General features: G+C 31.2%; 2 protein-coding genes across 7 annotated transcripts in view; both read right to left on the reverse strand.

Moving 5' to 3' along the window:
* The window catches only part of LOC114875657 (scavenger receptor class B member 1), a 30,255-nt gene extending 23,130 nt beyond the window's left edge, over nucleotides 1–7,125 (reverse strand). The window contains exon 1 of the mRNA XM_029186187.2: nucleotides 6,164–7,125. The gene's annotated coding sequence lies outside the window, so the exon portion shown is untranslated. The remainder of the gene's footprint in view (nucleotides 1–6,163) is intronic.
* A 1,994-nt stretch (nucleotides 7,126–9,119) lies between these two features.
* LOC114875662 (syntaxin-binding protein 5) overlaps nucleotides 9,120–13,131 on the reverse strand; it is a 39,989-nt gene continuing 35,977 nt past the window's right edge. For 5 of the 6 annotated variants that reach the window (XM_029186209.2, XM_029186211.2, XM_029186207.2 and 2 more), the window contains 4 exons: nucleotides 12,670–12,753; nucleotides 12,254–12,349; nucleotides 11,941–12,065; nucleotides 9,120–11,618 (listed from right to left, as the gene is read on the reverse strand). In XM_029186209.2, the coding sequence (XP_029042042.1) occupies nucleotides 11,356–11,618; nucleotides 11,941–12,065; nucleotides 12,254–12,349; nucleotides 12,670–12,753 (568 nt within the window). In that variant the 3' untranslated portion in view covers nucleotides 9,120–11,355. The remainder of the gene's footprint in view (nucleotides 11,619–11,940; nucleotides 12,066–12,253; nucleotides 12,350–12,669; nucleotides 12,754–13,131) is intronic. The other variant, XM_029186208.2, reaches the window with a different exon arrangement.

Raw genomic sequence — 13,131 nt, forward strand, 5'->3', positions numbered from 1 at the left:
AAATTTTCATTCGAAACCATTGCTATTGTATACACTGAAATCGTATTGTGTCCCCGTTAGTAACCAGCTGTGCGGAAATATAATGACCGCAAGGACGAATGGACTGTTCGACATAGAGTTCACAGGCCACCTGTATTTATGAAGGGGAATCGTGATTGTAGACTTTCCATTTAGTCGTTGAAAGGAAGGGATAGAAACAAATACAACGCACATTTACTACTGTATTGCAACCAGAACTTAAACCAGATTATGCTTTCACAATCTTTGGACATTTCCGAAAGAGGTGAAATCATATGGTGTACTGGTGTACTGGTATAAGTATGCAAATATAAGTAACTGAATAGGTTCCATGTTATATTATTGTTGAAGTAGCCGTAATCCTTTGACATTCTTTTTTTTATGCAAAACTTTGTAGAACAATTTTAATTCAATTGTAAGGTATTCTAATAGCTGTACTAATGGCCAGTTCTGAATACTCATTAATCACTGTACTGTTTATCATTACTTACGACCTACATAGATGCTAGTCAAAGAAGTAACAAAACTCTAGTTAATCAGTGCATGATGAACATTTTTAATAGTTACTTAACATTCATCATTCTATTTATTGACATTGATACTGACGTATGAATGATTTCACGAGACGCTTTTAAAAATGAAAAAACTTCAGCTTCAGTATAATATGACAACAAAAAGACAAACATTTACGGGAAAATACCATATTTATTCAATAATTTATTTGTCTACATCTACATAATTATTCATCTGCTTTGCTTGAATTATATTTTTTTGAGTATTACTACCTCAAAGAAATGGCAATAAATTAATTTGATTTAATACCAAGAGACGATTGACTTGTTTTCGCAAAATCGATGTTTTATATGCAAATTGCTAATATTTTGCTGGAGATCAATTTTTGCAGAAGATATAGCCGTTATGTAAAAAATTCTAGATGTAAAGAAAGAAAGGCTTTGAAACAAGAATTCCGCCTGTTTACGGAAAAGAGGAACACAAAAGTGTTTATCCCGTTTGCGGTTTTTACTCAAAACCACAGACTCATTATTTTTATACTTTTTCATATCCTATAGACATCTTTTTGTACACTCGCGATCAGATGGAGCTTTCCTAAGGAAAATGATGAAAGCAGGAATTCTTAAAATCTTAATTTTGATGATATAAATATTGAAAGTGATTTAAAAACAAAATAATATGATTTTTAATTCTTAAATATTATAAAATGTAATATGTAACTGAAAAATACGAACATTATAAATTCACAGAAAATTGTATAATATTCATATTTTTATTGTTATAATAAAATCACAGTTATTATATTTTTAAGTTGGAAAAAGCAAAAGACTGTTAAGTAATAGCTTGTACTCGAATGTTTAGGTAGTAACTGCATGCTTAATTACAATATAATGTATACAGAAAAGAAACGTGACGTTATGGTAATCGATTAGTTTCACGGCATTTATGAAGAGTTGAATACACTGAGGAAAAACGTTGTGCAATTTTCACAGAATGATTTGCTGGTACTGTTACTTGTGTTTTTGTCACGTGGAAAATTGTCACGCGACAAGAAGTCGAGCCTGATGATGTTGCAGTACGAACTCATCGATATTCTGTTAATAAATTCAAATAACATGTTTAAGTTCACTTTAATAAAATTAATAAACGTAGGAGGAGGGGGTATTGATTATTAGAAGTAACCCTTGCTTTCAATTTTTTCATAGTTGTATTATTTTATTTTAACCAATAAGGAAAAATTGAAGGCAATTAGAAAATGTAACAAAATTGAAAATTTTCTAGAAATATAATTTAAGAGAAATTAATGTCGAAATTATTATTTCTTTGTTTTAAGGGTGAAAACATCCCTTAAAAAAATTGAATATTTATAACACTATAAAAAAATTGGAAAAAGCATTTCTTTTTACGTAATACAGCTATTAATACTGAATATAGTGATAGAACGTATATATACGTCAATGATAAATCAAATTGTCGAAATACATTTGAATTCACTGGCTTGAACTGTCCTTGACAGAAACGTTTATATTGGGAAATTCTTGTATAATCGATGATCCGTTTCATCAGTGGGCAATTCATTTGATCTCTAGTATGTTTGCAATAGGAAACAAAATGGTCTTTTTCTAGAAAGCAAACGCGTTTCGTAAGTATCCTCAATACCACGACTCTCGCTGTATCTACGTTGCAATGCTGGCCAAGATCGAGATTTCCTTTTATAAATATATGGAAAGCATATTGTATTATTCATGATAAATGAATTATTTCAATCGTTTTATAAACACATTTCGATTACCTCGAATTAGTAGAGCGCGGAGCTACATAATACACTTGGTGCATAGTAATTAGCGTTCCAGCAGAGTTCATTTAACACTTCCCCTACTCAGAATAATCTTAATCACTTTTCGTTCATTATTTATGTGAATTATTGGTACCATTGCTATTTAAATTAATTGATTGAAAGAAGAAACTCAAAACTTAAAAAAAAAGATATTCTAGTTAAATGTAATTATTGATTTATAATCGTAAGTGGTTATTTCATTTTAAATTCTATTAAAAAATTTTGATTTTATTATTATTATAAATTCGTATTGCAAAGACAAAAGAAAATTCATTTGTAAATATACATATGTATTAAAAGCTCTTTAATAAAATTACTACTTATTACTTACCAATTAACTGAATAGCAATGTCATTAGTTGAATTTATATCTTAAATTACTTTAATTTTCAATCTCCTAAGATTTAATATTTGTGACAGTGGGAAAAAAAAATTTCTACTTGAAATGAATTATTTAGTGATAACCATCTTAAAACGAGTATCAATTACACACCTTCTGGTTACATTATCTCTACATAATCTATGTATCGTTAACAAGTGTAATCAGCTTTAAAAATACACGTATAAAGACAAATTGTAAGAAAGTAACTTTTCTTGGTAAGCATAATTTTGATTTAACAATAATGCCGTTGTTAAATACAGTGATATAAATAATTCAGAGCAGGGAAAATAAAAATTAGAAAGCTGAAATAACGGAATTGGTATGGCATCATTTCCTTCATCCTTGTGTTCTTTGATTAGCTGTGGAAAAAGCCTCGGGTCGGAAGCGAAGTTCGTGGTCGTTCAAAGAAATACCAACTGGTTTTAACAACAAGTTAAACTACATCGAGATATCCGGAAATCGTTTTCTCAAAGACACTTTTCACCTATATGTTCAGTATCGTGAGACCTTCGTTTAAGTATCAGAATTTTCATAATGATACATCAAGAAGGATGCACGTCACACATGATAATAACTCTATACTTCGTAAATTTTTGTATAAACGGTCGTAAATTAAAATAACCACATTTGTCTAATCCATTTTTGAAATATGCTGACCATATTTCGACACATAAAAAATTTTGCGTTCATAAGGAGAAAGCTATATCTTTGCGAAACGCGTTTCAGAGTGAATCACGCAGTTTGATTGCACTTATTACTTCCAAATTGGTTTTATCCCAGACAATTCGACTACATGTATGAAAGTCTTTCACATTTTTCTCAAAATATCGGCGTAATTTGGGTTTTCTTTTAGAGTGGGCTTAGAAATTTTGAAATTTTAGAATTTCGTAACTATTTTTTCGTAGAATTCAAAAATAAGGAATTATAAGTCATATCATTTTTAGTAGAATTAGTATAAAAGATTTTTAATAATAGAAATGTAGAAACTTTGAATCTTTTAAATAAGCCCCTTAAATTCATTAATTGTAGTTCAACAATGACTAATATTATTCGATCGTCCTGCAATGATTGATCACTGCTAGACAATTGAACTTGCCCTAAATATTAAATAATAGTTTCAACATTTCAACTTAACGTACCGTGTAATTACAGCGTCAAGCTTGTCCTCTGAGGGGACAATCGCAAGGAAAAGTTTACTTCCATAATTGTTCTATAAGGTCAATGTTAAAAAAGTATAATAATTTTAACTCTTGTTTCTGATTCAATAAGAAATTTTTATAATGCATTATAATTATAAGAAAGAAATTATAACATAATTTACCTGAAATTTTGAAAATGATCATTCTATCAATACAAAATGAATAGGACAATGTCAGAGTTCATGTTACACCCCTGATGTTTTACCGTTTTACACAAAATATAATTATAGATTGCATTTATAAAAACGATATAAAACGTAAGCTCGAATGTGAAATATTCAAATACATTTTGTTTTAATAACTTATCTAAGCCTATATCTTTTCGCGACGATTTATACGTTCGAAATATATGATTCAGCTATTCCTTGAGCTTGCGCCACGTTAATGATGATCTAACAAATTCCAAAGCGTTGTTATTCGAATTAACACATTTTATCTACGTTCGTAAAAATACAGTTTAACACCATCCTAGAAATAAAGTTACACACCTCGGTAACAGAAAGAAATTTTACTTGAACTTTACGGTAGTTGGTAAGGTGAAAGGTCATTATGCCGCGACCTGTTGCATCTAACGCGATGTATCACGAACTCGGGCCAAAATTTCATTTTTCTTTTTAATTAAAATTTTAATGAGAAATGTTTTAATCGTAAAGAGATAAATGTAAAAGTAAGTATGCTTAAGTGACTGTAATAAAACAAAAGCAATTGTTTCTTATTTAAAAAAAAAGGTAAATTTTATAATTATTAAATATTTCATGGAATCTGTGTGAAAAGATAAACTTTCTGAACAAATATTTTTAATTTCTTTTGTTATACTCTGAAAATTTTGAAATTTTTATAAATTCTCGTTGAGAAATAATTTAATTATACTATTTTTGTAAAACTAAGTACATTTCTTAGCAACAATACTGATTTAATAAAAAATTAATCAAATTTTCTTTAGATGTATCCGGATATTTAATGAATGTAATGAAAGAAAAATGAAGTACCGGTTTCGAAACCATTGTTTTAATTTTCAGTTAAAATAACATAAATCCGGAAGAAGAAATTGTTGAAAGTAATCAAGAAACGTTTGTGAGTAGCCGGAACATTTACAAATGGAAAGTTGGGCAATATTTATTGCAAATTTTATTTAGTGAATTCAAAATGAAAAAATCACAATTATAAAAAATGATAAATTGAACTAAAAATAATGGAAATTTTCTTATCTCTCTAACGCTGATAAACTGTCTACAGAACTTAAAAAAAAAAGAAGAAATTTTTACTTTCTATTTAATTATGAAACATAGATTTTACAACTTTGATGAGGTTCTCATAAAAGTTGCAAATTATTTATAGCTGCTTTTATTGAAATAGTTGAAAATTTTCCGAAGAAAAAGAAATTATTATTGAACTGACAGTATTATTGAATTGCAGTGAATTTGACAAGTATTAGAGCGTTTTGCTAATAACTTAACTCTATAGAGTACCCAAACTTAAATCATTTCTACCCTTAACATGTTCGAATCGGGGGTAACAGGTGCACTTCTATCACTATAGTTATCAGTAAATGTACCGAAGCCGGGAGGAACGTGTTAACATGATTGCTGCGGACGTAACGGATTCCCGCATGGTCCAGAACAATATACTTGCAATATTAATATCAGTTAATATTGTAATAATTAATTTAACGCCATATAATAAAATGAAAACGTTAAAAAATCAGAAATAAATTTTCTATAAATGAAAATTTATTTATAGATCTTTGAATAAAAATCTCGAATAATTTCCAATTTAAAGACGTTTTTATTTGAAATAAAGTTTGAATTTTTTCTGTTATTTTCAAATAACCAATTGAATTTTTAATTATTCGAGGTAAAAATTTATTCGAACAAATGATTTATCCCTTATTCTTGAATATCTTCGTTTTAGTCCAAATTTGTATCAAAAGATTATTTGAAATAATGTTCAATTCTGATATTAATTGAGTCGTATCCCAATCAATATTAATATGATTAATACTAACATTGCTATTAGTACAAATAATACCTAATATTAATTGAGTCCGCGAATTCATGTCGTCTACAAAGAACATTGAATATTTTTCTTAAGAATGTAATAAGAGCAAGCATCACCGAAGGAGTCAGATATTACGCTTACGATCGTATTCTCTGTTAGATCCTGCGTAATGTCCACATTCTTCGCTACTTTCAGATAAGAATTCATATTTACTTACGTAAGATCGCCGACAGACGTCCCCTACATGCTCGCACAACCGGGTTCATTAACTGGCCAGTAAAATCCGTCTTTATGTAACACAAACAGTTTCGTGGAGGTGAGTGGATAGAAGAAAGAAAAGCATGCCAGGCAAGTTTCTCTATCACCAAGGTGCTACACGCACTAAGTTTTCTTGAGTGATACTTTATTCGAACTACGATCCTCGTTTTCCTTAATCACAATATCCCACGGTGGTCTTTCCTCTTCAACGGTTCCACGTCCTCTTCGTGTTCCAACTGAGATTATCACGTTACTGTCAGCTGTCAGGTTCTTCGTCAACCGGTAATCACCGCACTACTTGCTTTATATTTAACCCCTAGATTTTTCCTACTTTTTTAAATTCTATACAGTATACAATTATGAATGATCCTTATCACCTAATAGGGTGAACCATTAATTCAAAAGAAAAAAAAAGTTATCCAAGTAAAAATGTATCTTCTAGGTAAAAATGAATTTTTCAATATAAAAATTTTCAATTTTTCTACAAAAATTTGTAACTTTCTGGAAATTTCATTATCTTCCTACTTTTCCTGACTTATACCCTCGTACACTATTTTTATAAATAATTTAAGTAAAATGAAACAATGGCCACTAGTGTCTCGTATGGATGTTTTACGAAGTAAGTTTGTCACTTTCGCATTGCAAAATTCTGTAGAATGTTGGATTACTTAAAATGGTGTTGATCGAAGTCCGCGCACTAACGAATAAGGGTTACGGCCGAGCGGACCGTTTACTGAAGAATTGAAGGTGAGTTCAGGTATCCGCGTGTTCTTCGATCTTGTCGAATCGCGAAGTGAATGAGGAGATAGTGGAACAGCGGTGCAGCGTGGACCACGGTAACGAGAACACGGTACCCACCAACTGACCAAAGAAAGTGGTGGTAGGGACACCAGGTAAAACGTACGTGTTGAGGACTGTCCACATACGCGCATCGAACCTTGTCTGTTCGTTTTTTTTTTCTTCCTTTTTTTGTAGGATTCTCTTTCGCAAAATGAATGACCGGACAGTCGATTTTGCTGACTAAGAAATAATCTGCTGACAGTTTCTCTGTCGTTCGCGATGGAGAAGTCAATGTTATATTTTGAGTCAGACATTAACATTCTCACTGATGATTTCTTTTCAGACACCATTTTATGATGTACGAGGGATGATTGGGGCCCTTTTGGAATTTTATGAATTTTTGCAAATATTTAAAATATGAAATGGGGCTAAAATTAATAAATTACAGTTTTCATGTTAGATTGTTGATACCCTATATGAGATAGTAGATTTTTTTAAATAAATCAAAATGTATATCTCTATAATTAATTCACAACTACAGACTGAGCAATGTTAGTCATTTGAAAATACCCAGATATTCAGTTTGTATATTTTCTACGTACATTCCCTAAAAAATGACGTCAAAAGAATAATTGGTAGTAGAATAATTGAACAAAACGAAATGTCAATATTTGATACATTGTGTTACATGAATGACGGTAACCAGAAAGATTTTCTTCGAAAATGGGCAGGTAAAATAAATTTGGGCAGGACATAAAATTTTTTAGTACATTTGACAGGAAATACTCTATAATTAATGCCTTGTTTTTATTTGATAAATTTCATGATAAAGAATGGCATAAGTAGGTATAATGATATACATAGAACGTTTCATATGACGAGGATAATTAAACGTTTATAATTAGATGTCGTAATTGGAAACGATACGGTAAAGTGCCAAAGGATAGAATCAAATGTTGTTGCGTAAAAAATTAACATTCATTATGCAACTTGACCATGTGTACTCCTGTTACGTTTCCCATTAGATGTGGAAGGATGTTGTCTTATAGGATAGCGCCATTTTTTACTTCTTAATCATACCAGCAATCTAATTTTCCTAATTGGAGTTCATTTAACTCTTGATACATACATTTATTTTTGAAAAATAGGAATCTAGGTGAGATGCTTAAAATTTGTTTTAATTAATCATTTAATTATAGAAAATTTGAAGCGCCGGTTATCGATGGCCCTTATAATAGGCAACGCGTTGAACTGAGTAGACGTGGTTTTCCCAAATTTTGGTCCAAATTATTGTGTCCTTGCTATTTCGTCAGATACCACTTTCCTTTTTTTTAATGCAATTAAAAAAGGTGAAAGTAACTTTACCATTTGCAAGTGTATATTGTATAATCGTGATCCGTATTCGTAGCCTACTTTTGAGAGATTGACCACATATATGTACCTTTTCTCAGCTATATTATTTAACTCCTGATATTGAATATATAAATAATTTTCTTACGGTTATAAAACATCACCCATAATTATTGTATCATATTTGTGCTGTTATGAAACGTAATTAATGAGAGGCAAATTAAGTAACATTTTTATCATGACAGAACGCGATGTGAAATAAAAATAAATTAGAAATTATTAAAATTTTTTATATTATTAGAAATAAATTATAGATGTAAAATATAGATTGCAATAGATAGACAATCAAATAACAATAATTGTAATTAAAATACTAGGAAAAGGACACTATCATTATAGCAGTCTTACTTATAAATAATAAATTGTATGATTTAAAAAGAAAACTAGGATCCCCAGGAATCCCAAGAAAAGAATGGCCACACATTTTATCAATGCGCGCTAAAAAGAATGGTACTCTCAATACCATTTGATGGTAGATAATAAAACAGAAAATTACTTTACCTTCTTAAAATAAACGAAACGTAGTGGCATATTACCGTAAAAGACATACGGAATAAACATAGAAGAATGTGAATCTAGGTGTAGGGCCAAAATAGTAAAATTTCTATTTTGTCACTCCTTCCTGGGCTCCAGAAATATTAAATATTAATGAAATATTAATCCTATTGGCCATTCAACAAAATAATTTATATTTTATGGGATAAAATTCATCGAAAAGCTCGAGCTCAGTTGAAACTCATTTATTAATCGGAGCCAAGATACATCTGTCCTCGAGGCAGTAGTTTTACAATAACGTGGTATTAGATCTCTTGAAAAATAAGAATTGTACTAGATTAGTAATAGTATAAATCGAGAGTATTAGATTAGATTCGCTGCATCTAAGGACAAAATTTCATGTACAATAGTAGATTTACAGATTCAGGCCACAGCGTCAAAATAGCGTTAGACAGAATAGACAATGAATAATACTCGATAACGAAGGATACAGCAAAACCTGTTTTGTTTTTTGTTTTTTTTTTTTTTACTCTTGCTTTTCGAATAGCTGTAACGATGTATGAGTTTATAAAAACAATTACAGCAGACATTCTGATACAGCAGAGCTCCATTTCTCGAAATAAGCGACAACAACTTCATCTTTTGTACCTTGGTAATTGATCAGTGGAAACAATGAACCATCTGATTAATTTGTACAGTGTATGAAAATAATTCGATTGAAAGTACAACTTTCTCACATGTTGATCTCTCATTCGGGAGAAGCTGAACAAAAAGGAATATCCCCTCTTTTCGTGTCTTGCAATCAATTACTTTCAAACACGTCCCAACCCCTCTGATATGATAAACAATTCAGAATCACCTAAACGGTATATTTTTTTTTTTATACAACAAGTGTTAGAATATGTTATATTATCAAACACTTAGATAGTAATGTATCTTTCTGCATAGTTTCTTTGTCGCTGCAACTATCGTACATTCAACTACTATACTATTGTTAGAGCGGTAAACAACTTGTTCGTTCGAAGAACATTTTCTATGTTATTATACTTTTATAATACACAGTATGTATACCGTGTTTGTGTATATATATATATATATATACTCTTTTTATTTCTTATCGAATAGCAAGACGCTTTTCTGTTTCACTTTAAAATTATTCACTTCAATGTTTTGTTTATTCAGTAGGTTTCTCAATCGAAAACGATTAAACGTGAATCCACAGTTGGAACTTCATTTATATCTTTCATCTTCTATTACAATATATTTTCTCGGGACAGAAAGGGTGTGACGGTGGTTAAAATATTATTTACGTTATATTGTCCAAGGAAACTCATAATTCGAGACGAGATTCGCAATCTAAATCTCTGCAGGACACGTCATTTAATATAGTGTTGTTTAACTCAGGTGGATTAGTACCATTAACATCAACTATACAGTTATTGCTATGGAAGCAGTACGATGATTCAGGCAGATGATAAATTCATATGAATTAATTAACAATATACGTAATGCCATGAATTCAATTGAATTCATCAACGGCTCTGAAGTAGCGTAACTTACAACAGGTTATATTATACAAACAGCTCTTTTGTCAACGTATAATATTTCCTACTGCATGTGTTCCTTTATATACATAGCATTGTCTAGCGTTAACTACAATTAATAACAACGAATATACAGTTCATCGACGACGGGATAATAAAGAGCTCGACGAGTCCCTTATCGTGGATAAATTATATATTATACTGTGTATCCGACGTTTATTCGGTGCGCTATCGGTCTCGGTTATTGTCAATACATTCGGAACAACGTTTCCCCGGCCTTCTATCGACAAACATTGCATCATTTCCGAATGGATTAACGAGCAACGTCGATTAAAAGGCAAATTGTTTACACATAGTTTTCATGTATTGACTCACACTGTAATTGAATGATTCTATTGTTGCCTAAGAACTTTTGCTTCCTTTAAATCTTATACAACTATAGGTCTGCTAACATAATTCATTGAACTTCAATTGCAGCATTTGTCGTTTTTTTTTTTTTTTTGTTTCTTTTTTATCCGTTTATAATAGAAGTTTGTTATTACAGTTTGAGAAATCGCGCGTACTTAATCTTACTCGTGTTTATATACGTGTATATTTACGAATTTTTCCTACAGTTTTTCTTCCATATATATTTTTTTTCTTTTTCTTCAATTTGTTCAAAGATGTGCGTGTGTATTACCTGCTTGTAAAAGTTTATCTCCCCTATTATTATTCAAAGACGCATACGTACACAAACAAACATAGCTCTCACTCTTTCCTCTTTTTTTTTTTTTTTCCTCGTGTAACATGTTTCCTGTGTGTGCGTGTAAAGTTCGCGATACAATTTTTTGACTCTTCTCCGTATCGGTTAGTACGATAGAACTCACGGGTGAAATGTGAACGCTAAATTACAGTAGAGATGGATAAATTTCCAGGGATGTTCTCATAGCTGATACCATTTCTTGTCTTTGTACTTGAGCATTAATCCATGAGCAGACTGCGAGAAGCCTTCTGCCTCGGTCATCATACGCGCCGTTCGATCTTCCAATTGAGAAAGCTTCTCGCCTCGCTCCATGACCATTTGATGGGCCATGTTCACTTCACCTGTAGCGGTTGTCACGCGTTCGCGAATACCTTCCGCTCCGGCGTTTGGACCTGGTATGTGCTTCGCTATTGTACGAGACGCTCGACCACTTGACTCGCCGACTGAAATATACAAATATACAATGTTTAGTTTTATGGCAAATTTGCTCGATCGCCTATTAATAAGATCTTTTTATCGTATGCAATCCTTTGAAGACATTCTACATAATATAATAGGTATGGTCAAGAAATTGTACGCATGGGCGTTCGAGTACGCCTGCTTAATCACGGACTTATACTACTGCCAGATGTAGCTCGGTGGCGGAAAGGCTTCCTACTAATACATATGTTTTGTAAGTTTGTATCACGATTGACCCTGGATTGAACAGGTTGTTACTGTTCATATTTTAAGTGAAGAGATTTTAATGTTTACAAAATGGCTTACATAGTTCTTCTCGGTCGAGACTTCGCGATCCTCCGCCAAAAAGTCCCTTAAAGAAACTTTCCTTGGGTGGTTCAGGCATATCGTGGCCAATAAACAGGTCTCCCATCATTTCGGTTAATTCTCCACTGGAAATATAATTAAAATAGATAATTCAAACATTGAATGAATTATTCATAAAATGCATTTAATTTACGCGACAGTAGATTTCCTCCTTTGTTCGATTAAAATAATAATTAAATATTATATAGTAAATTTAATAAACAAGAAGTTTCTACGATGATGATATCTAAATAAAAAACGCGGTACAACTCACCAGAATTCACTGGACACGGAAAACTTTTGAATCTCAGTGGGAGATGAAAGATACAGGCCGTGGCCTTTATTGCTGAAGCAAAGTGTCTTTGCAATTCTGTAAAAAATATACGACAAATGTTATTACAATATATGCTTACTTCGCAGTATCTGCATGAAAGTGTAAACGTATAATAGGAGAAAAATACTAAAATTTAAGGAATGTGCACTTGCGTATACAAGCGTAATAATAAAGTAAAAGCAAATGATTGAATGAGGTTTTAAAATATCTTTTATGAAATTAATAACAAGATCAAGGAGAGGAATGAAATGATATATATTTATTATTGGAAAGAAATTAAAATGTACGTAGAGAAGGCATTGCATGTATCGTATAAAATACAATTGTGAGAGGTGTACTTTATAGATCTCACTTACTGCTCGGTATCGCCATTAACAAAGAGTTGATGACCCCATATGGACAACATGGGGTCTACAATGCCATGTTTTGTAGTCTGAAAACTGTTAGAGATTACAGAGACAGGAGAAAAGTGAGCGTTAAGCCATACACGAGTAAAAAGAGTTTTCTTTTCTTTTTTTCGTATTTCTTAGTTTGCGTAATGAGCATTAACCCTTAAAACATCAAATCTTTTCATGTTTAAATAAGTTTCTACGATCCGAATTTGATCAAATTTGTTAACAAGGCGATGTACCTCGAGATTATGTACTGAATAATATTGCGGATACAACTAGTAAAGAAAATATTTTTTAATTGAAAAAAATATAATGATGAAGCGTGAATGTACTTATACTCTGATTAGCAAAATTCTAATTCAAGATTCCATAAATTTGCATTATGTGTTAAAAATATTAAAAAATTGAATTTAAATTATAAGTGAC

This window comes from Osmia bicornis, chromosome 2, assembly GCF_907164935.1.
Source record: "Osmia bicornis bicornis chromosome 2, iOsmBic2.1, whole genome shotgun sequence".
In the NCBI taxonomy this organism is placed as follows: domain Eukaryota; kingdom Metazoa; phylum Arthropoda; class Insecta; order Hymenoptera; family Megachilidae; genus Osmia; species Osmia bicornis.